We start from the raw sequence: 23,546 nt of genomic DNA, 5'->3' as shown, positions 1-23,546 counted from the left end.
CTACATAGGCTCTTTCTCCTTATGGGGAGTGCCTATAAATTACATCTTCACACAGATGGCCCAGAATCTTGTTAGTTCCGCTTATTCAACCACGTCGTATACATTATTCAAAGCGTGTCAAAGCTGGATTAATCGATATTGAAAACTCCATCACGTTCGAGTCTTTCTGGCTTGATACCTAATAGTGTACTAATGTCCTATGTAGCCGATGTTTATTTCGATTTGTTTGACTGACTAGTATGTAAGTCCCAGTGATCATGGACCGGAAGTGAATATGATCTATGTATTCACTATATCTCTCCACGACCCACCTACCAAAACCTGACTGATAACACTTTTCCTTCATGGGAAATTGAATACCAGAGGTGCAAGGCTGACGCGCCGAATGAACATTCACTCTTATCGCTGTACAACTTGGGCGCAACTAGCACCTATCAAGAGGCGCATTTCAACAGGCAGAAGTCCACACTAACAAAAGATTGGCCTGCTGCGGCAAGACACAGAGCCATGGATTACTAGGGTTCTATTATTAATAATTTCCTGTTGGCAGTTATGATGTGGCTACCCAGCCTTCCAGCCTTGTGACGTGACAACATCCTCCACAACCCCGCAGACACCCAAACGTCAGTTCAAAAGCTGTCTTTCAGGATTCGAGTGAACAGGACAAGTATCGGACGAGAGGCCATGGCTGCCAGCAGCAAGGTTCTTACGTTGACTTTCAACCACGTCGTGTTGCCTCCCAGGCTTCCTGGGAAACGGGAAACAGACGCTCAGGTCCTTGAGGTCCAGAATGATCTGCTGTCCCGGGTACTCGATGCGGTCAGGCAGTTGAAGGAGGTCTGTGAGGCAAGAACTGTAGTCGCCTGGGAGCCTGATGCGACACTCATCGCTCTTTGGGAGTCTCTCGAGAAGACACTGAGAACTATAGTGGAGGTGAGCACGGAGGCATGGGTGAACGAGGCATCACTTCTGGGGGCACTCCAAGTGCTGCAGCCTGGAAATGCTATCATCTTACACGTCGCTCTACAGAACGCTTGCATCCTTATCAGATATCCCTCGTGAGCATCATCCTTCCTGAATATCCATGTGCTTAATGTCATGTCAACTGACAAAAGTGATTACGCGTAGTGACCAAGAAAACATCATATTTGAAACGTTCGAGACATCGCCCACAGCTGAATCAGCTCTCGCAGCAAGAGGGGCGCTGGAGTGGGACTTTCCGGGTTCGGCAGTTTCCCTACCCTTGTGCGAATTTGAAAATCCAGTTTTCCAAAAGAGTCTGGCTGGATTCCTCGAGCGGGCCAGCTGCGAAGTGTTGGATGAGTTCTGCCCTAAGACGCGCAAAGCCGGCGTGAAGGTCTCCGAAACTCGCGATACGGTTGACCCTGCGATCATATCCCAGTTTCTTATGACACTTCTTGAGACGAATGGCAGTCGCACGTACCCACCAATACTTCGCAAGCGAGTTAAGGATGAAGTATGCTGGGATAATGCAGAGCTGCCTTGGAGACGGAGCCCATTCTGGCTGGTCCTGCGCGTATGCATACAGCGCTTGCTATACTTACACCTTGGCGCAGAGCTTGGACGGATGCATTACAAATTCTTGATGTGTACGCTGATGGCGCGTTTGTTGGAAGATTCAGTTCACAAGGTCGACCACGAGCAATGCAATTTTCTCAAGACAAAGCTTTGTCGTCGTCTGGCAAAGTTGGAGACTGAAAGAGCGAACGCCTCGCCAGTGGTGCGTGACGCTTATACATGGCTCTTTTCAGTTATTGGACCGATGTGTCAAAAAGCCATGGATATTGTAACGAGAGTCTTCGACACTAGATGGGAATATTTTAAGAAGTCGACCAGGAGGAAAATAAACCCTCTCCCGCAGGTTGCTGAAGAGAAGGACCTGCGTCTAAGCCTGCCAAATAGCTGGCCTTACCTGAAATCAGTCCTCAGTCGTCCCCGACAATCCCAAGGAGCCTGCAAGTCCATTGATCCTACTGTTCTTGACAAAAACAGTAAGAAAGACACAACAGAGCAATTCTCCGCGTTGACAGCCCGGTATACGTCACTCGCAGATATGGAGATGGCGATGGAATCTGCAGCCCGTGATATTCCTAATGAGAAAGTGAAATGTGAAGCGCTATGCATGGATCTCTCCCGCCAGATTGAAGACTACATGAGCGCTGTTGGGAATGCGTATGAGAATGACCCCGAACAAATGGGTGTGTTCATACTCAGTGTATTTGAGCTCTGGGTTCGCATGGACAAATGCGCAATAGTAGTATACCCATTACTCGCTGATTACCATCCCCGGCTCACCCCTGAATTGTTGGATGTGCTGCTTCTTTCTCGACGGTATCATATGGAACGGCTCCAAAAGGTTCAAGAATATATCCACGATCGTTGCACCAAGGCAAAAATGCGGGATATGACCATCTTCTCCAACCCGTCTCCAGGAGGATTCACCGACTGCTATTTCAACACCAAGGAAGCAAATCATTTGCGGGAACTTCAACAGAAGATACAAACAGCATCAAATCTCGCTCGGGCTTGTAAAGAGGTAGAACTAGTGCAAGTCAATGCACTGCATAAAGACTTGACGGAGAAACTGTCAGCAACCTCTTGCGATCAGCGAAGACTCCCTGATGGGAAGCACGATATTCGATATTGCAATCATTGCTTCTACGGTCGGCGTCGCTGGCGTCTTGAGATAAAGGTCCATGAAGACTTTCTTCCATCAGAGGCCAATACTGCTCATAAACAAGCTGTGATATTCGAGTTAGACGTGCCGAAATGTTTCGCATCCTATAGGGATACTACCTGGAGGATTGTCTATTCTCTTTGTCAGCAAAAATTCAGTTCACCCTCAGAGAAGCCAGAGATGCTATTGAGAGACTATTCTCAGCTTAGATTGTATAATGAGAGCCAGGCAAGCCAACATATTTCACTGGCCTCTCACACCAAATCCTACCTGGGAACACATTATAAATCAAAGAGGTTACCTGCAAAAGCGAAGGATGTTTTACTCCCACTGGGACTACATTTTTCATACTATGACAGAGAACGAAACGTGTGGCTGGTGGAGTTTCCTAAACAGTTGACATGCGCACATCACTTTGCGCTGCGCCTTCCAAAAAGCCTGCCATTTGCAGCCTTGTACTCAACCTCTGCCTTTGCAGCCGACGCATCAGGCCCCACATCATATAAGGCTGTTGCAAGTATCACCGACTGCCCATCAAGACTAAGTGTACATGAATATGTGGCACACCAGAATGTTAGGGGCGGGAGGCATCGACGATGGCTTTCAATCTTGACCGAGCTTGGATCCTCGAACGTCAACTTCAGTCTCCAGGATACAGCTGTTCTTTTCCGTTTGCTAGTGCTACAAGCCGGTCCCCAGCTGAAGGATGACAGCCTACGTACTGTTCACTGTGTTTTTAGAGACGTGAACTTCTGCCGTAGGCTAATCGAGCAAATCGAACAGCACGTGGAAATCATATCACCCAATTGGCGCGAGTACTACTACATGGAGACTCTGCTTACACTAACTATCCAACTGTGCGAGCTCTCTTGCTCAGAATTACAAAAGCAAGTGCATGCCCTCCTATTGAAAGTGCGAGGTATTACTCTTGCCTGGACCATGGCTCTCAGGAGCGAAATGCGCCGTGCCCAGGAAGCAGATACCGCAGAGAGTGCAGCTAAATACTGCTTCTTTTCTGCCCTCCTGTGTCGCAGGACGTTTACACTCCAAGCCTATGACGGTCAAGAACTTGATGCAGAGAGCTTCAGGGACTTTATTGAAGCAACATTTACACTGCAAGAAAGCTTGTTGATCGACGTATCGGAATTTATGATTTTTACACGGAATGTACTTGTCCGCGATATTAAAATGGCCGCTGCACTACGACCTACACTCCGACAAGCCGTTACTGTGCATCAGGCTAGCTTGATGTCAGCTATTGATACTTGTTGGCCAGGTGCAGAACTCACTGCGAGACAGCGCACGCAATGGCGGTTCCTATCTCACCCGTATGAATGGTGGCTCATGTCAACAATTCACGGTACAGAGACTACTATACCACAGGTGCTCCATTACCATTTGCTGGAGGGCCACTTGCTAGTAGACGGACAAACGATGGGAAAGCTTCCGGCTGATATCAGAGATTCAGAAGTATTGAAAGAACTATTTGGAAACCAACGGCTTGTTGCTTATCCTTCAAACATGTTGGGGATGAATTATGTGCTCGCAAATGATCGGGAAGGTCATCAGATACACCTGGGATACCGAGGAAAGGAGCTGGTGATACGCTCCAAGAAGTTTGGCAGAATCTTGGAATTTGTTCCGCGTCGGGTCTTTGGTCAGGGTGCCGAAATGGATTTGCCAAGTCAGCTAGTCGACAATTGCTTTCACTGGCTTGACCTAACTTCTGGAGACATTGAGATTCGACGGCAGCAACGGCTGTGGAAAGAGAGCAACTGGACTATAAGTACCCGGTTTCGCCGAGCACAGCGCCGAACTGCCTCTCTCCTTGACCCACACAGTGTTCTGTTCGGATTAGTGGCTAAAACCTTCCACAACTTCGAACAGCCGCATATGCTAACCGTGGTCCAGCCGCTCAAAGGAAGCCTCACTGTGGAGTTGAAGCGGATGGACCTGACGTTTTATGTCAACAAGAAAGGTCTTTTGCAATGTAAGCAACTGGCGGCTGAAATTGACCCAAATCAAGATGCGGGTACGCTATATGGGCTTCTAAGTATGCTTGTTCTCCGAAGGATTCACAATCGTTCCCAGCGCATTGTCATCATACCAGTGGGCAAGCCATTGTATCGGCGCCACGGAATGCATGTCCATATCGAGACAGCAAATGGTGGCGACTATGCGACATACAGCATAGACGGCATCCTTGGACAGCTTCATAGCCCACCGGAGCCACGACTGCTCTATAACAAAGCACTATTGCACGCACTCACATCTTACTTCATACCTGATCCCCTCACAGGCCGTACAGGGACAGAAGAAGCATTATCATGGTTGCAATCTGGATCCTGCCAGCCCTGGGCTCCTCTCACCAAGGTTTCCCTGGATATATTAGGCATAATATCAGCTTTGACACCAAAGCGAGTATACTATCCAAAGGAGAGGAAAAGCCAACAGACTGTCCATTGGGAACCTCAGTTGACAATAACAATCCAACATGATGCTTATATGCCAATCATTGACCGCATTGTGAAGAAGTCCGAGCGGCTTGAGGCATTCGAACTTAATGTTCCGAACACCACCATAGAGACGCCACTTGCTGTACCGCACCTTAGAGACCGAGCCTACTGGAGACGATCACTCTATGAACGGCCAGGATTAATTTCACCACCCGTAACTCCGCCGCTAGACTTACTATACATTGCGCGAGATCGTTGGAGATCTTCTAAGCGTTCATCCAATGTCCGGGAGATAGTTCATTTGCTCAAACAGAAGCCTTCATATGTACATACGACATCCAAGTTAGTGAACATACTCGAGGGATGGCCGCTTATCGGTGGGTATACCACTGAGTTCATGCCCTACTCTATAGAGGAGTGTCTGAGTGGGAAACATGCCCATGAATGGGGTGGCTGGGTTAGTCTCTGTAAGAAGTGCGAACCAGAAGATGCCTACCGCCTCATGTTTCAGCTGGGTGTGGTGGCATTTCGAAATGGTGTCGAGATGACTGTTCTTCGTGTGATCGTTGCTTTCTTCCTACTTGAAGATTTAAAAAACATGAGTCTCCCTCCCTACTCGTCTTTTACTGAGTTTAAAGTCGGTCAAAAGCCCACATCTGATACACTGTTCGGCATAGTGAGGCCATTTTGCGAGGCATACGGCGGCTCTACCGGAGAGCGGAAGAAGAACAAGCGAGCAAAAACCATCGAAGAAATCCGCCAGACTGAGGCTGCTAAAGAAGATCATGAGTTGAAATGTGCAAATGAGTGTCGCCGGTTTGTTACTTTTCTGCTCGATCAATGGCCATGCATTGAGCCCATGGTTGAAGGTTTCAATCAGACTTACCTAGATGTGCCGCTGGCCATGAAGGAGGTGATACCTGAGTGGCTTAGACTGTATAAGAATTTGCGACTGTGTCATCATATTGACGAAGTCCAAGCAGTATTGAATATACATTCCGCTGTCACTAATACAGTTAATACGACTTTTGAATGCCCGAAGACTATCTTATTTCAGCAATCAGGGGTTCGCTATTCCATTCCACGCCTTGGTGAGCTTTTGCAAAAGCCTGGACCGAAGCTCAACACAAACCATGACGTACGCACTGTCAAATTATGGGCCAAGCCCCAGATGCCTGCGATGCCGCCAGCTTTAAACCCTGGCCGAAGGCTGCACATCCCTCCAGAAGTTACGGAGATAGAGAATCTAGTTAGCGATGCTATGGATTCACGTTGCCCTGTCAAACTGAGGTATGGGCAAGATTTGAAGGAGAGTATTGACGCGTTGAAGCTGGCTGAGCGTACGGATGAACGACAGATAAGCCTGCATGTTAACTGGGGTTTTGCGACTGACATATTTAACTACGAGATTCAGGAGGCTCGCATGGTAGTGAATCAATACTTCTCTCAAATAAGCGAGTCGCTATCATTGAAAGAATCGAGGTTCAAGTGGCTACAGCAAAGCAACCTTTGGCCATTTGTGACGCCTCTGTCAATTCTTCAGCAGCTTGGATCGACCTCCAGCAATATCTTTGGGCCGGGCATGAAAGACGCAATTATTCTGTATGGACTAGCAATTGTCAAGCTTCAACGACTGAACCGGATGAAAGGAGCTTTCGGAAAGGGCGACGAAGGAACGCTGCGTCAAGAGTATAAGAATAACGGTCATACCAATTGGCAGCCTGCTGACTATCCTGACTGGTTATTGTTAGAGATTGATGCAAATATTCAAATTCGCGAAGATCAAATTATAGTCGCCCAGGAAATGATTTCACCTACCTCAGGCTTTAACTCGGTGCTCCAAATGAATATGGGTCAGGGAAAAACTTCAGTCATCATGGCTATGGTCGCTTCTTTACTCGCGAATGGGAAGATGCTCACAAGACTGTTAGTACCCAAAGCCCTTCTGTCACAAACCGCACAGATTGTTCAATCTCGCCTCGGGGGTCTCTTGGATAGGGAAATTACCTATATCCCATTTTCCAGACGAACACCAACTACTCCGCATCTCATTGGAGAATATCGTAAGCTCCATGAAGATATGTTGCAAAGATCAGGCATTATCCTGGGAGTTCCTGAGCATGTATTGTCCTTCAAGCTTAGTGGTCTTCAGAGACTCTGTGACGGCAAGGTTGCCGAAGCCACAGACATGGTCGAGGTCCAGCGCTGGTTGGACAAAGTCTGTCGGGATGTCCTGGATGAGTGTGACTTTACGTTAGCTGTCAAGACGCAGCTGATTTACCCCAGCGGCTCACAGTTAATGGTTGATGGACATCCTAGTCGCTGGGAAGTGACTATGCGGATTTTGAATCTCGTGGCACAGCATCTACCAGATCTTGGCCGAGAATTCCCTCAGAGTATTGATGTCATAGAACGGACATCTACCGGATTCCCCGTCGCATACTTTTTGAGAAAGGATGTTGAAGAGGCTCTTGTGAGGAGGATAATAGAGGACATCACTTACGGTCAAATGTCGATTCTCCCCATTTGGGAAAGTACAGACGGAGAGCGAGATGCAGTCCGACGCTTTATTTCCCAAGAAACGGTCGATAGCTCGGTCTCCAACCGTGTAGCTACGCTCTTTCCAGATACACCTCAGGCGCATAAGAATCTCTACTTGTTACGAGGGCTGCTTGCACACGGTATATTGCTACTCTGTCTTAAAAAGAGGTGGAATGTACAGTACGGTCTACACCCCGATAGGGCCCCAATGGCTGTCCCATTCCATGCCAAAGGCGTCCCTTCGGACCATGCCGAGTGGGGCCATCCAGATGTTGCTATTCTGTTTACTTGTCTCTCGTTTTACCATCAAGGGCTTACCGAAGATCAACTCCAACGGAGCCTACAGGAGGTTTTGAGATCCGATGATCCCGCTATTGAATACGATCGGTGGACACAGACATCGCACACTTTACCAGAAACGTTGCGCCACTGGAATACGATCAATGTCGACGACAGGGGCCAAGTCGCTGAGATATGGCAACATCTGCGCTTGAAGACTGTTGTTATTAATCATTTTCTGAGAAAATTTGTCTTTCCTGTACACGCCAAGCAGTTCAGTACCAAGTTGCAGGCATCAGGCTGGGACCTTCCCCTCTACGCTAACTCTCTAGGTCAAGGTGCAGCTACTGAGCTCATGCGTCCGGGAATCACAACTGGATTTAGTGGGACTAACGACAATCGTCGACTGCTTCCTCTTTTGATAAAGCAGCACGATCTTCCTGGGCTGTCACATACGAACGCAGAAGTTCTCACCTATCTTTTGCAGCAGAGAAACCGAGCGTATAAGGTAGCGGCAAATCAAGACGGTACACGGTACTCGGAGCGTGACCTTCTAAAATATCTCAAACTACGTAAGATGCGCATTCTGATTGATGCTGGGGCGCTCATACTGGAAATGAGTAACCAGGCGCTCGCACGAGCTTGGTTGCAAGAGGACGACCAAGCTCAAGCTGCAGTTTACTTTAAACAGGATAATCAGCCCTGGGTGCATTACCGAACTGGAAGAGCTGTCCCCCTTCTTTCCACCCCCTTTGCGGAAAATATGGAGAATTGTGTGGTCTATATAGATGAGGCACACACCCGGGGCACTGACCTCAAGCTGCCGCGTCATGCTCAAGGAGCATTAACTCTTGGCTTGAACCAAACGAAGGACCACACCGTTCAAGGTATGGAGTTCATTACATCTTTTCGGCCTCTTGCTGCTTTCACCTTTCATTCTGCAAGTGCTAACAGTCGTTGCTAGCTGCTATGAGATTGCGACAGTTGGGAACGACGCAATCCATCATTTTTATCTCACCACCAGAGGTGCATCAGAGCATACTGGATGTCTGTCATAAGAGCGTGCATGATAGTGTTGATTCATCAGATGTGCTCTCCTGGCTTATCAATCAGACATGCGATAATAATAGAGATTTGCAACCGTTGTACCTCTCCCAAGGGGTCGACTTCTGCCACCGCATGCAAGCTTCCATCGACCATAAGAGTTTCTTGACCAACCCAGACCATAGGAATGCGTACACTGAGCACTTGAAGCGACCTGAACAACAGACATTGGAACAGCTCTACCAGCCCCCGTCACACGAGCATGGCGATGTGATGTCTCCATCAACCGCCACTACCACGTCCTTTACAGGAAACCTCGCTTCTTTCATAGACAAACTACAACAAAGCTATGCACAGTCCCATGTCAAGGGATCATTGAAGAATGCCGCATTAGAGGAGGTTGAGCAGGAACGAGAGGTTGCCTTTGAGATCGAACAGGAAAGGGAGATACAACGGCCTTTGACAATGAAAGCACACCGGTACCCTGGGCTGCATACCTCCATTAGAAATTTTGCGATAATCGGTTGCCTGAAGGGAAACGAAGGTTACATGAAGGCGGCCACTGTCATAGAGTCAACAGATCTGGGGCGCAAACATGGCATTGATGCTTCGACGTTACTACGCTCCTTGTATGTTTCGACCGAGTTTATGAGGACGGTGGTCACAAAAAAACGGGCAAAGAGTATCGATAACTTTCTGGTAATATCTCCCGATCTCCTCGCGCATGGGCTATGGAGCTTGACTAACATACTATTCATTGCATAGCGTCCCGTGAATTGGCTGCTTTGGAATTCGCAGACAAATGTTGGGCTAGTGATCATTCCAGAGGAGGCCGAGGAGCTAATTCCTATTATACGTACAATACAAAAATCGGCAGTGCATTTAATTACGTATGCGGCACCATTCACAAAGCGAATGCTCCAGTTTGATAGTCTCACTTACTACGCTCTCCCGAGCCTCCCCAAAGGGTGGTCTCCGCCACCATGGCTTCCGTTCGAGTTGGGAATTCTGGCAGGGCGTCTGTATTTCCAATTCTCAGACTACACGTTTCTGTTGGAGCAGCTGCGACTCGACCTGGAGAACCCCATAAGTCCCGCTGTAGCAAGTAGTGCTGCAGCATGTGACAATTCATTTGTTAGAGGTCAGTTCAACTTTCTTCAGGACTGGTTGACTCTCCGTCGCCAGGGACAGGACATATCACACACTCCAATGGGATATGTTTGCCAGGGCTCCAGGCTCCGCCGTGATCACCCATTCTTCTTGGCCAGAAAAGAAGTGGATGAGATAGAAAGCGCCGGCCGCCGTCTATTCTACACCTCGAACTACAGGGAAAGTGATGAACCTGAGGAGTATTATGATAGTGACGATGTTGAGAATGATGTCGAGGGTGTTGAGAATGATGTCGAGGATGTTGGTATGATGCAAGGAGGAGAAGATGATGTATCGGATGTTCATGTAGATATGCGTGAGGGGGATTAACATTGGAGTTTCTATCCTTGATATGTAACTTGCACCGGCTATCTTGCGCAGATCCTGTGATACAGATTGTTGGAAATATGCACACGCTAGGGCTGATAGTGATAATATTATCCAAAGACATCCGAGAGGTCTTTCTATTTCCATGTCGAGAAGTTGACTGTGCTCCATGAAGTAAAGTCCTATCGATTTTATATACAACCAGCACGAAACCATCTTAACATTTCGAATAGTAAAAATTACCAATAAGAAAAAGGAGTGTACATGTGAGTAGGCACTCCGTTAGACCCAACGAATTCTTCATGGCAAAAGCTGTAGATATCCCCCACAACCACCGAGCCGAGAGAAACAGCTACAAACGAGTCAACGACATGAGAAGGCGAAGAAAAAAACCCATTGCTACAACTTAGACCAGGCGTGGCGGATTCCCCAAGAACAGGGACGATGGCTTCGAAGGAACCATTAGGAATCTCCCACTCCTGCTTCACAACATTTCAAAAGCTTTATATCCATGCGAGTGATTTAGAACTTGACAATTTGGCCACGACCAGCCTTCATATGGACGTTTTCGTAGCCTCGAAGCACCTCAACCGGGGTTTCAGCTGGGGTGGTGCTTTGCGGGAAGGCTACGCAGAGTGGAGGAACGGTTGCACCCGCCAGCTTGCCCGTGTTGGTTACCTTGAACTGCACGGTAGCGAGAACTTCGTAGAGGTCCGGATGTCCGCCTGGTTGGATAGCCTTCCTCTTGTCCGGTAGGGGAGCAACGCTCTTCTTGTTTGACTTCAATGGCATTCCCTCAATGGAAAATGTTGGGTAAGATAGCCCGTACCAGAATTCGTGTCTCGGATTGACTCCCAGATCGCCCTCAATATAATAGTAAGACCCTTTTTGACAATTAATAGTATATCTTGCATATCGTACCTGACTCTTATCAGAATACTAATGATCAAAATCCTCCAATGGGGACGCGACAAAGTCACATCCTGGGACGCCTTAAAGGGGCTCAACGGACCTAGTGAATAAGCTGAGTGGTTGCGTCAAAGCCCGACGGTGAGTCTCACAGTGATGATCCGCATTCAACTGGAGCTGAACCTCATCTCATGTAACGTCCTACCACCAAGAGGTGGTAAATTCAGTCCCTGGACGTGACAAAGCCCAGTCTTCGACCGTCCTCATCACAACACGCACCAGCCGCTCTGTGACCAGGATGAACTCTAATGAAGCTACGCGATGGATTTCGCAAATCCATTGTCCACGGGTACAAGCACTCGTGGCACCTATATCAGCTAGCGCTTGTGGGCATCCAGACTCCTCAATCTCTATGACCTTGGCGACTATCTTGACTCCTAACATTCCCTCACAGATTCCCTCCCGGCGAGGATACTGCTGCAACAGATCTACGCCCGGCGCCGGATAATAGGCTCACGACATTTGACCCCGACCCAGAACAAGGGCTCGACGATTCCAGTCTCCAAACTGAAGTTTACGGATGTCGCCTGCTCGGCATGTTCGTATCGTCGCAGCGCTCGTTGCTTTGAATCCTCAAGAATCCGGGTGATGGATTCAATCATGTTTATACAATCGTCAAGGCAAGCGTCCGGGGCCAGCTCGCTTTGAGTTGAGTCTGCGCATAGCAGAAGCTTGGTAAATCTGCGCCGGACTGAAAGGAGATCCAAAGCTCGGCCCTCGTCGGATTGGGGGGCAGTACTTAACAGGCTGGCTAGACTTATGTCCCAATCATGCAGGAGTCGTAGATACATCTCCTTTTCCACGGTTTTGGACTGTACACACGGGTCCTGGGTGTCCTGTCCGAGGAAGAATCGCATGATGCGATTGAACAAGGCCTCCAATGATACATACGCCTCGAGTAAACTGGTGAATGGGGCGGTAGTGGGTGATGGAGCTATTTGGTTATTGTTCCAACCAAGAGAGGCGGTTTGGCCCAGTAAATATGGACGCACCTGTGAGTCGAGCCGGATGAAAGCCAGTAAAAGCATATCAGCTCCCTTCCATGCTTCTGGCTGACTGCGAAGTTTCTGACCCACTGCCCACTGATGAAAAAGCTTTAACCCGTTGTTGATATGCATAAAGGCCTGGTACTGACGGCCCTGCAGGCTACATATACAGGTGTAAAGAATGCAGGTGGCTAGCACGACCATTTGATCCTCGTTATTTAGCACTGGCTCCGATAGCAGTCTCAAAAGAGATTGAATGGATTTATTCGTCTGCCTCAAAGCAAACTCCATATTTCGGCTCTCACCAATGCGTGACTGAGTGGACGGGGTGCTATCGGTCGCATACTCGCGATGGATGCATGCCAGTGCGGCCATGCCATGCCGGAGAGCCGGATAATGATGAGAGGCCTGTAGTAGCCGGTGAGACCAAAAGCCGGTGTCGAAGAATCCAGCCAAAGTGAACGTAGTGAAAGAACGGAAAAAGAAGAAATTCTCGTTCTCGCCTACATCTTGAGAAAGAAAGTCCCAGGTAGATGGCACCTGTGACAGAGCGTAGGCAGCCAGCTCGTCGTGTAAATTCTCTATATCCTCATAGCCATCGCAAAGGCGCCCTGTTGACAGGCACTTTTGGCAACTACTCATCGTGGTCAGTCAGGCACCGACACAAGAACGATTTCACTCTCCGCAGCCAGCCGGCCGTCCTGTCACTCACCTCGGTCTGCCCTCGTCACACTTTGTCTTCCGAATCCTTGTCATCGTCAACGCTGCATCACAAACCATGATATAGATCCATACTTGCAAGTTATGCAGCCTGTTCTCACACGGGGGGCCCATCGCCTCTGCCGCGGCCGTTGCTTTTGGAGGGTGCGCCGTTCCGTTGTCGATGACGGCATGACGGACGGTTAAATGCAATGAAACTTGGCCAACTGATCGTTCTATTTCAACAGCGTATGGAGGTACAGCAAGCAGTATACAAAGGTATGCAAGCACGATACTAATGCCCAGAGTTCCGCGAGGCTTACAGTAAGCTGGCGTCAGCCCTGTCTCGATCTCCTCCTCCACGCATGCTGATTGGCCCGTTCGCGTGTGCTTACTCCCATTCCCCGAACAGGGAAAGTCTGGCCCGTGACATCGGGAACTAGACCTATTCTAGAATAGATGCACTAAACCCGTGACGTGACAGGTGATCATTTCCATTGAAGTGGAACTTGGAGCAAAACATAGTCCGTCAACCAACACTACTATCTCCTCATACGATAGTTAAGGACGCAAAAATAACCCAAGTTGCCTGGATCCGGCGCGGCTGGATGGAAAGAATTCTGCAACATCTGACCTGCATAATTAATCTGACAGCCCTCGAGCCAAAGATTCCTCCAGCGATGTCCACCCTGGCCTGCCGTAGAAGGCTTGGATGAGTTTCTCGGCTCGCTTCGAAGCTGCAATCTCAAAGGGGCGAATATTCTCTTCCTCCTGAACATCAGGTATGGCTGAACAATCTGGTCGGAGCTCCCGCATAACTTTCACGACCTGGGTCCAAGTATATGGATCAGCGCAGGCGAACAGACGCTCCGACTGAACATCGGGATCTAAAAGTCCAATGACATGAAGTCGTGCGGTGTCTTCAACATCCACGTACCATTCTAACCGGAACTGTTAGATCCTATGATTTTTCACGATTGTGGGAATTTAGGGTTCTTCATCTTACGGGCGGGCATGATCTTTGTGGCCACATCGTTCCCATCGAGCAGTAAGCGTGTCGCTGCCATTGAAGTGCCTTGCTTGCCGGGGAACAGGATCTTGCCGAACTAAAGTGCCACAAAATCAGACGTTGGCAAAAAATTAAAAGAATACTTTTTTCTTACGTTCACGTTGGGGAGCACGGTGTTCAGAACGAAATGCGGGTTGTGCTCCGCCATCCATGTCCAAGCCCCGCGCTCGGCTTCGACTTTTGCTGCCGTATACACCACGCCTGGCTTGATGTGGTCCGGAGTCGTTGGATCCCAGGCAGCGGCAACGGCCGCGTCATTCCATTTGTCTATGACCATGTTAGAATGCGCCATGGATGTTTCAAGCAGAGGGGCAGCTACTGACTCTCATCCACAATATAGTCCGTGATCTCCCCTGTGCCGGGACATCGAGAACGAGCCGTAACCACAGAAGATGTCAGAACCACCCGCTGGACGGATCTCACTCGCGCAGCAGCAGAGAGAACATTCAAGGTTGCTGTGACCACCTCGGGAATGAGACTGTGGGGATCGGCAGTCCACGACATATTGCATGCCTAAAGATAGCTGTCAGATGTCTTCCTTTGTAGTCACTTTGTCAATGGATGCAATCACGCACCACATGCACCACCCCGCCCACATCCGTCAAGCACCCATCTAGCGCGCCGTCTTCCTCCAGCTTTGGCAGGATTACCGTCTCGAAGTTGGCTGGGCCATATTTACTCTTGAAATATTCGTCCACCCATGGCTTCTCGGATCGCACCGTGCCTCGGACTTTGTAGCCTTGGGCCAAGAAGGCCTCGATGACATGGGTAGCGATGAAGCCGTTGGCACCGGTCACTAGGACCCATGAGTCGGATGGAATGCTATAGTTTGTAGTAGACATGCTGAATACTGTCAAGACTAATGCTCGTGGTGAATATGGAAGACACCGTTTTGAATTGAGTAGGATGGATAGATTCATGGGAGGTCCTTAGACTGGATATAAATACTTGAGATGCAGCGCCAGAGGATATCTAGCGGCTACTTGGAATTGTCAAAATAGTGGGTACCGAAGTAAGCCTATGCGAACGAACCAATCAAGAGACCAAAGGCATCTCACATATCAGGGACACTAGGATAGGTAGTCATGAAGATCGTTGCTGCTCCGGTGATTGTCATAGTCTATAACGTCCCCCCTTAGGTATCAATGAATCATGATAGGTTGATGCCAACGAATACTATGACTGCATTACCAATAACCTTCAACCTTGTCGGTCAAAGCGTTGACGCCTTTTATAGAAGGTCTCATACTGGGCACATTGCTATTCCTGTCTCATAATAAGTTCGGGCATATACGAGGGTTGATCACCTATTGTCCACGTATTGCACATGTTCTCGTCTCTATTGGATATTTCTCGAGAGTCAGAGAAAAGAGACTGACTCTCTAAGCGTTTCACCTCGTGGGTCATGTCTTCTTGGCCAAGGGGAAGAGTTCGAGATGAACAGAACTAGTCTTGTACCAAAATGAACAAAAGACCGAACAAACTTGGAACTACCTGTGGTTTTGAGTCCATAGCGGTAGTCAAAGAACATAATTCACCTTCGAGTAGATCGTCCATCAATCATTTAACACTGTTCGTCCAGCCTGATTCGGTACAGTAGTAGAGCCCTAAGTCAATATATTTTTGCAACGCACTTACTAGAGTAAGTCTGAATATCCGCTGGCTGGGAGTGTTGACAGCAAATGGAAGGCGAATTTGAAAATTATATCAGATTCGTTACCCCAGATATCCTTAAGTACACGTTGCTGGTATCCTTGGTATTTTGGAGGATTCATGAGGCTATATTTGTTCAAACCATCACAAGTCCAGGGAGATGACTAATATGCCTGATGGAACGATAATAAAATTACCCCTCCTTCGCGTGTATGGCTCGAAGCACATTCCTTGGCTTTTGTATTCAATCGCTAATGTATTAAAGTGGACTTCACATCATTCGTCCGTGATATGCACCACTGAGTGTGTAGAAAAGAAACTCAGATTGGATCTCAAAATGGACTCCCAAGTGAAACCTCCAACATCAACTCCAACCACTCACCCAAGACTCGGATGGATCGGTATTTGCAGCCTTTCCGAACTGATACCAGCCCCACACTAACGCCACAGGCCTCGGGTCGATGGGGTTGGCCATGGCATTGAACCTCCACAGCCATCTATCGCATATCAATGCCCCTCCACTTTGCTTCTATAACCGTACCGAAGCTCGGGGCCATTCGATCCTTGATAAAGGAGGAGTCCAGAGTGCCAGTGTCCAAAACTTGATTGCCCAGGTCGACATTTGCTTCATTGCTGTCAGCGACGGCACAGTCGTCACCTCAATCATCAATTCAATAATAGAAGCCTCAACCACGCAGCAGCTTCATGGCAAGATCATTGTCGACACGTCGACCATCCATCCGGATGTATCCTCGTGGGCGCAGCGAACACTTGCGGAAAAGGGTGCTAGTTTTGTCGCAGCCCCCGTGTTCGGGGCAAGTCCTGTTGCAAGGGAAGGCCGGCTGTTGATGGTAACAGCAGGCGCCGACGAGGCTGTCAGGGCGATTGAGCCATTCTTGGTTGGTGTATTGGCGAGAAAGACGTTGCACATGGGAACGGACGCGGCGCAAGCTAGTTTGATGAAGACGGCAGGGTAGGTTTTGCGGCTTTTATTCCAGAGTACTTGGCTGATGGAGCGGATGGTAGAAACTTCTTGACGGCTGGGATGATGGAGCTTGTGGCCGAAGCACAGGTCTTTGCTGAGAAGACTGGCATTGGAAGTGAGGCACTGGAGTCCTTGATCGAAGAGCAGTACGGCGCACTGCCGCTCGCGATGTCGAGGCGGATGACTGAGGGGTTTTACCTTCCGAAACAGGGGGAACGGCCTTGGTCGGACCTTCAACTGGCGGTGAAAGATGTCGGATTAGGGGTTTCGTGTGCGGAGAACGCTGGAACGAGCTTGCCCGTTGCAGATGTCATTCTCAAGCACTATGACGAGGCTTGCCAGTATGGAGAGAGGAATGAAAGGGCATTGGACTCCTCGTCTATGTATGGAGTACTCCGGACGCATGCCGGGCTTGATTTTGAATCGGACCGTGTGAAGGAGAGGTGATGATGAACCTGATGTGGACACATCGCTGCCATGGCTATATGTGAGCTCAATTAAATCACCTTGTAGGCATGGACTATCAATGAATATTGTGTTACCGAAAGCATTCACTATTGGTTCCACTATGTTGAATATCTCTATGCAGTCAAGAAGAGCTGATATGACACTGGATACTTACTAGCATGCTCTCCCTTTAATGCGGTTCATTGTGATTGACCGACTCTTCACATATTGGTAATCGAAACTCTGCTGATCACAGCTGCCACAATACTTGATCCAAGAAGGGTGGTTATTGTTTGACGACTAAATCGTCCCCCTAGCGGCTTAATGCCACCAGCCGAGATTGACCATGAACTTGCTGAGAAGAAATAAAGGCTAAAGTTTACTAAACCACTTCATGCAACGGCTTCTGCCCAACAACTCTCATCAGCTTCACTGGCGGTGACTCTCCCTGAGCACAAAGTTGCCGGAACCGCTCAATCAGTTCTTCCCCCTTCTTTGACGCTGCCTCTTCATCCGGCACTTGGGCCGATCGCAGTAGAAGACTTGTATACAATGTTCCTATAATGGCAACAAACCTTTGTTCGGTGCTGGGACGGAGACCAGCATCCCAGTGTGAACTATACTCGACCCGCACCACATCTCGGAACCCGGCTGACTGGCTTTCATGGTAAACCTTCGCAGATGCCTGAAAATATTTGCCTTCCGCCTTCAAACCGAGATTGAAACACCGCCGGATCTCTTGGAATGCTACATTGTCGGCGATGTACGTTTCTTCGTCGATCTCTTCCCACTGCATGTAACCTCCCGGCTCTGAAGATACTTATTATTGCATGTCGACAAGAACATGTTTCAGCTAATAGGAGAGCACATACTGAGAAGCTGGTAAATATTTGCGACGGCGGCTCTGTAGTCAGGTTCGGCGAGAGCGGCAACCAGTAGCCGCACATGGACGAGGTCATAGCGGTTCCAATGCTCCTCAGGGAAGGGGACCGTTATGTCATGGACAGAGAATTTGATACTATCATCCGCGGGCGGAAATTGCGCGGACGAGATGTCAAACCCATGGTAGTACCGCTGGACTCCAGGTACTTCCGACAGTGATCGCGAGAGGTCCCTCAGCCAGATTCTGTCCACATTTAACCCCTTAGCGACGCGATCGTGAACCACAGGACAAAGAAGCCTACCCAGTACCAGTGGCTATATCCGCAATAGAAACCACCTTTCCTGTGGGGATTGACGGATGGATGAGGGTGTTTCTAGAAACCTTCACCAGCAGGTCATGCTGGACATCGAGCCTGAGAACCATCCATTAACTGAAACCCCACCTTGCGGCTGGTTTCGAGGCCATACCTCTTCGATTCCTGTTCATCTCGCCCAAAAATATATTTGTCCGTGGTGTTTAGCATCTTTGCGATACTCTAGGCTAGGATTGCCCTTAAGATTGGAGATATCTCTTCCGCTTTTATGCCCACATGCCCCTCATTTAGCCCGAGAAGCTCTAGGCTCTCAGCTGAAGCCACATTCTCGCGCTTGGAACTAGCTTGTGACCGGAGCGTGGTAGAGTACTTCACACGGAAGAATGCCGAGGAGCCCCATCGGCTATTCCTTCCTCCTGTTGTTCCGCTTTTCATCGACAGTAGTTCTTTGATACCGACCTCTCGAACCTGTGGTTGCTCAGCTGACGATACCCGCGACTGTATAAACGGCTCAGCCAATATCTTGAGGGAATTGGGCTCATTTAAGATGGATGACAAGGCCGTAACAAGATCCAACTATGGTTCAGACATGGTTTGATAGACGTGTTGATTCATATTCTGGTCAGAGGGAGTTTCGGAGCTCGGATGGTCGCAATCAACCAGGTCTGCTCGATGCTTCATTGCGCACAGATATCCATTGGAAGCGGGGGCTGCCTTAGTGCGTAGTTTGGAGGGGCCCCTGACACAAACCATTCCAAGTTCAGATGATGTGTACAGGCTAAACTTGTGTGAGCCTGACAGAAGAATGGATGGACAATCAAGATGAGCGGCGCGCTAAACTGTCTTTGCACGGCCGCCACGACGGCTGTCACGTTTGTCCGCCTGGGGTCTGCAGGGCGTCGTCGGCAAAAGTTGGAGGAAGCTGGTTTGCCGTCGCTTAGACTTGACTCTTGACATTTCGGGGTCTCACTTCCCACCTGACCCAAGACTGTCACGGGGTACAACGAACGACCGGCCCACCGACCAACCTCAATCTTGGGCCGTGTTCCATTCCAATGGATTTCCCTTTCGACTATTTCTGAATCCGGTATTTGAGATAATCGATTGACCCTGAACAGGGGTAGGGATTGGGAAGGCTTGGCATGTCTCTCCTTTGAGTTCTTTAGCGCCAGACAAGGAAGAGTACATGGGATTCGTGAATAGGTAAGCAACATGAGATCGCTATCAAATCAACGTGGAGATATTTGGCCAAGTGCCGACACTAGGCATTTTGCAGCCTTGCCTAAATTACGTGCATTCTCCCATGGGATCCATGTTGATTCACCCCGAGGCACCTGATGCTGCGACGCAAGCTCGATCATGCCGGCCTTTACTATTGTTCCTCATGCTACGGTGATATCGCTCTTTATATCCATGAATCCTTACGAGAAACTCACCTAAGTCACGACTACCTATACCCACGCCGATATGACCAATCCTACAAAATCTATCGATCAAGGAAATCCGAAGATATAGAACTAGATTGCACAATTCCGATGAGCAAAATAAACTGGTTGGGGTTGTGGATTCGGCAGAGGTCAGAGGTGTATCCAAAACTTCAATTAATTGACATAGGGATAGTTACGCTTCACCTGTTTTCTTTTCTTTTTTTTATAACGAGGTATAGATATTGAGTGCCATTTGGAAAAGCCTTGTGAACAACCTAGATCACTCTGCGACGGGACGAAGAGTCACCGAGTCACCAAGATCACGGCTACTGAAGCCAGCACGGAAGACGAAATCACCCGTGGGTATGAGCCACTGTTGTTGAGTGACGTTCCAATAACTGAGGTCTCGGCGCATGAGCGGGAATGTCGCTGTATGGCTCTCTCCGGGAGCAAGCTCAGTCTTCTCAAACCCACGGAGTTGGAGTGGGGGCTCCGAAACGTCGGCAGGAAACGAAACGTAGAGCTGGGCCACAGTGGCACCAAGGGTCGACCCCGTATTCTGGAGAGTCACTTGCGCCTCGAACAAAACGTCCCAAAGAGCTGGATTGCCTCCGGGGCGTGTTTCAAGTGCCTCTGGGTGAGAGGCAATGTGAGCGTCTGGGTTTGTCGGTTTCACTCTCAGCCTTTCCATACTGAAGTTTGTGTATGAGAGACCAAATCCGAACTCGTATTGGACAGGGATGTTGTGACTATTGTAATAGCGGTAGTCGATCTCAAGGCCTTCGGAATACCACGATTGCCAGTCGTCGACATTGGCTGTAGTAATATTGGTGGTTGGGGCGGTATTCACGCTACTGGAGTTCAATGGAACCGTGTAGGGAAGCTTGCCAGAAGGGGACCTCGCACCATAGAGAATGTCAACGATTGAATGGCCAGACTCTTGACCTGGGTAATGAGCGACCAGAATCGCTGTGACATTCGGATGGTCTGCCCATGGCATAATGTTCATACCCCCGGAATGGGTCACAACAATCGTGTTGGAGCATTTGTCAGCGACACTCTGCACGACAACATCACCGTGTTGGTCCACAGACAGATGCCCGCGGTCCATGCGCTCTGTGGCCCGGGTCTTCAGAAAAACAAGACAGGCTTCCGGAGCCGACGCGCCCCACAGGGTCTCTACGTCTGCATCCTTGATCATGGTATTATTCAGCCAAAATTGGACCAGAGTGTTATCCTGAGCAGCTCGTTCCTCGATGGCCTCCAGAGGTGAGACCAAGTAAGTAAATCGTCCATTGCCTGATCCTCCACCGACAGCCAGGGTGCCGATTTCCGAAGGTCCACGGATGAAAGGCCCAGCAGTATTGGGTGCCGCGTCGCTTCCGAAGATTGCTATACTGGCCGGGGCTTTCAAAGGAAGCGTATTATTGGTATTTTTCAGCATCACAGTCGATTCAGCCGCGTGTCGTCGGATCCGGCTGCCATGGTCCTGTCGAACATCGCGACTCTTGTTTCCAAACACGAACGAATCCATGGAGTAATTACTCCTTGAGAACTGGGTATTATAGTACGCCATGGCCGGGTCTGTGGCCGGAAAGTCTTGGTCTTGGTGGAGGAAATAGTACGGTGTCATGATCCTTTTAATCATGTCGTTGAGGCGAGTCTCCGGAAGTGTGCCGTTTTGGACCGCTAACGTTATATTCCAGCCAAAGTATGAAGAGAGACCTGTCTGATTGAGAAGAGGGGTCACGGGTTCAATGTAGCCTGGTTGATCCATGTCCGTTCCTGCTAGGGCGGAGGCCACTCCGGAATGAAGACCGCCCCAATCAGTCATTACATATCCCTGGAATCCGAGTTCCTCTTTCAGGAGCCCGTTGAGAAGCTTGGAATTCTGGCACGCATATGAACCGTTGACACGATTATACGAACACATCGCAGCCGAAGCCTGGGCGTGGATTGCGTTGGCAAAGGGCCACATGTAGAGTTCATCTGGGGTTGCGGTCAGCCACACGCCAGGTAAGCAGAAAGAAAGGTCGACTTACGTATGGTCCTGTCGTCAGCATTTGATGAGTACACGGCGAACTCGAGCGTGCCATTAGGATAAGTGGTCTGGTAGCGTTGACTCTCTTGTTCGTAGAGAAGCCAATGCTTGATCGTTGCTTGGACTCCGGCATCCTGCAGGCCCCTCACGCTCGATTCCATAGCAACTCCAGTGAGGTATGGATCTGGGGAGAAGCCCTCCCAGTTGCGGCCACCATATGGCGTTCGGCCCAGTGGGCCTCCAACAGGTCTAATGTCATATGTCAGCGGGCTGGGGCCAGAATGAAGTGAGTTCGGAGCAGCGACCTACGCCAGAGCAACTTGGGCACCCTTGCCCCTGTACTCGAGTCCCAGGTCGTGGAATCGCTCATAGATGAGATCTCGATCCCAGGACGAGGCAATCGTTATTCCCGCGGGAAACACGCTCACATAGTCGGATGGCCGTACGGCATTTGGGCCATCCTGGAGACAGAGGCCAGTGAAATTCAGACGCAACACGGGCCCAATGTTCCCGATGCAAGGACCGGGAACACCAGTCACTAGCCACGCTTTTTCATCTAGCGTCAGCTGTGAAACAAAATGCTCTGCCTTGTGCAAAGCCGTCTCCCATCCGTTTGCTCCAGTGATGTTGGCTAAGAAATATCAACACCCAAGTCAGCATCAGCATAGGTGTGCAAAAGGGCAGACTTACGAGAGGGGTAGACCGGTGGCGAATGGCCGTACTCGCCCAAGATGGTGGTGTTCGCGGGTTGAATCCATTGAAAAGCGTCGGCTGATCTCGTCCCGGCATCGCCAGCGTTGGCCTGGGAATAGGCCAACGAGGGTAGAAGCGCCGTTGCGATAAGCGTTTTTGAGAGGAACAAGTTGTTGTACATGGCAATGGAACTTGAGGAATTCAATCTATCCAGGAGCAAAGGGGTTCATTTATAGGGCCTTTGCGAGGGTGAGTAAGAAGCCTTAATTGCGATGAGCTTGTTCCAAGCGGGCCCTTGTGGATGTTTTCCCCACTACTTCGAGCCATATGGCTCGATTTCCTATGGGGATATAATAGTGGAAAGTCTAATATAGACTGAAGCTAATTTCACCGTCTAAATGCTTCCACAAGCTCCACTCTCTAGACCATACCATTGTTGTTCTCCCCTCCCTTGGCAGATATTGGCTATAACCAGGAACCGGGCGTAGGTCATCTTGTATTCAGAAACAGTTCCTACATTCTTGAATTCATGCTCCTCACTCGATGTGGATTGCCAACATAAGACATCGAGGAACGTGGGTCTTAAGACTCTTAGTCCCGAGGGATACCCGTCGGTTACAGATGAGCCAATCCCTAAAGCCGCCAAGAGCGATCAACCCTTGGGTTCTCACCCGATTAGAGTTATGGCACATACCACTAGGATGACCGTTGGGGTTTCCTCGTGTTTTCTTCCGTGGTGAATTTGAGAGTAGCAGAACTCTTGAGTAAAGCCTGGCTTTATTCTGACCATACATAGCCTTCTATAGGAGGCCAAGTGACATATACACTATCGAGAACCTTGTTATCTTATGGATTGACGCATATCCCCTTGCAGGCTGCGTGGACAA

At 49.3% G+C, this 23,546-nt stretch overlaps 6 protein-coding genes across 6 annotated transcripts; 2 read left to right on the top strand and 4 right to left on the bottom strand.

The window, feature by feature from the left end:
• Positions 1-684: 684 nt before the first annotated feature.
• On the top strand, positions 685-10,497 carry ABOM_003402 (uncharacterized protein; the record flags this gene model as incomplete). Its single annotated transcript, XM_022530532.1, has 4 exons — positions 685-1,058; positions 1,129-8,861; positions 8,939-9,717; positions 9,784-10,497. The coding sequence occupies 4 exons, from the start codon at positions 685-687 to the stop codon at positions 10,495-10,497; spliced, it is 9,600 nt and encodes a 3,199-aa protein (XP_022392108.1).
• A 519-nt stretch (positions 10,498-11,016) lies between these two features.
• ABOM_003401 (uncharacterized protein) lies at positions 11,017-13,091 on the bottom strand (the record flags this gene model as incomplete). The annotated part of the gene is made up of 2 exons (XM_022530531.1): positions 11,017-11,378; positions 11,921-13,091. The coding sequence occupies 2 exons, from the start codon at positions 13,089-13,091 to the stop codon at positions 11,017-11,019; spliced, it is 1,533 nt and encodes a 510-aa protein (XP_022392110.1).
• Positions 13,092-13,790: 699 nt separating this feature from the next.
• Positions 13,791-15,137, bottom strand: ABOM_003400 (uncharacterized protein; the record flags this gene model as incomplete). The annotated part of the gene is made up of 5 exons (XM_022530530.1): positions 13,791-14,089; positions 14,155-14,254; positions 14,312-14,484; positions 14,541-14,730; positions 14,793-15,137. 5 exons carry the CDS (start codon positions 15,135-15,137, stop codon positions 13,791-13,793), a joined length of 1,107 nt encoding a protein of 368 aa, XP_022392182.1.
• Positions 15,138-16,207: 1,070 nt separating this feature from the next.
• Positions 16,208-17,302, top strand: ABOM_003399 (NAD(P)-dependent oxidoreductase; the record flags this gene model as incomplete). The annotated part of the gene is made up of 3 exons (XM_022530529.1): positions 16,208-16,271; positions 16,321-16,843; positions 16,897-17,302. 3 exons carry the CDS (start codon positions 16,208-16,210, stop codon positions 17,300-17,302), a joined length of 993 nt encoding a protein of 330 aa, XP_022392146.1.
• Positions 17,303-17,684: 382 nt separating this feature from the next.
• Positions 17,685-18,608, bottom strand: ABOM_003398 (class I SAM-dependent methyltransferase; the record flags this gene model as incomplete). The annotated part of the gene is made up of 3 exons (XM_022530528.1): positions 17,685-18,112; positions 18,175-18,428; positions 18,487-18,608. 3 exons carry the CDS (start codon positions 18,606-18,608, stop codon positions 17,685-17,687), a joined length of 804 nt encoding a protein of 267 aa, XP_022392145.1.
• Positions 18,609-20,205: 1,597 nt separating this feature from the next.
• ABOM_003397 (beta-glucosidase) lies at positions 20,206-22,840 on the bottom strand (the record flags this gene model as incomplete). Its single annotated transcript, XM_022530527.1, has 4 exons — positions 20,206-21,914; positions 21,968-22,215; positions 22,276-22,597; positions 22,657-22,840. 4 exons carry the CDS (start codon positions 22,838-22,840, stop codon positions 20,206-20,208), a joined length of 2,463 nt encoding a protein of 820 aa, XP_022392142.1.
• Between the last annotated feature and the right edge of the window lie 706 nt (positions 22,841-23,546).

This window comes from Aspergillus bombycis, assembly GCF_001792695.1.
Source record: "Aspergillus bombycis strain NRRL26010 chromosome Unknown contig00016, whole genome shotgun sequence".
Lineage (NCBI taxonomy): Eukaryota > Fungi > Ascomycota > Eurotiomycetes > Eurotiales > Aspergillaceae > Aspergillus > Aspergillus bombycis.
The sequence above is the reverse complement of the archived record's forward strand: the minus strand, read 5'-3'. Positions and strand labels throughout refer to the sequence as shown.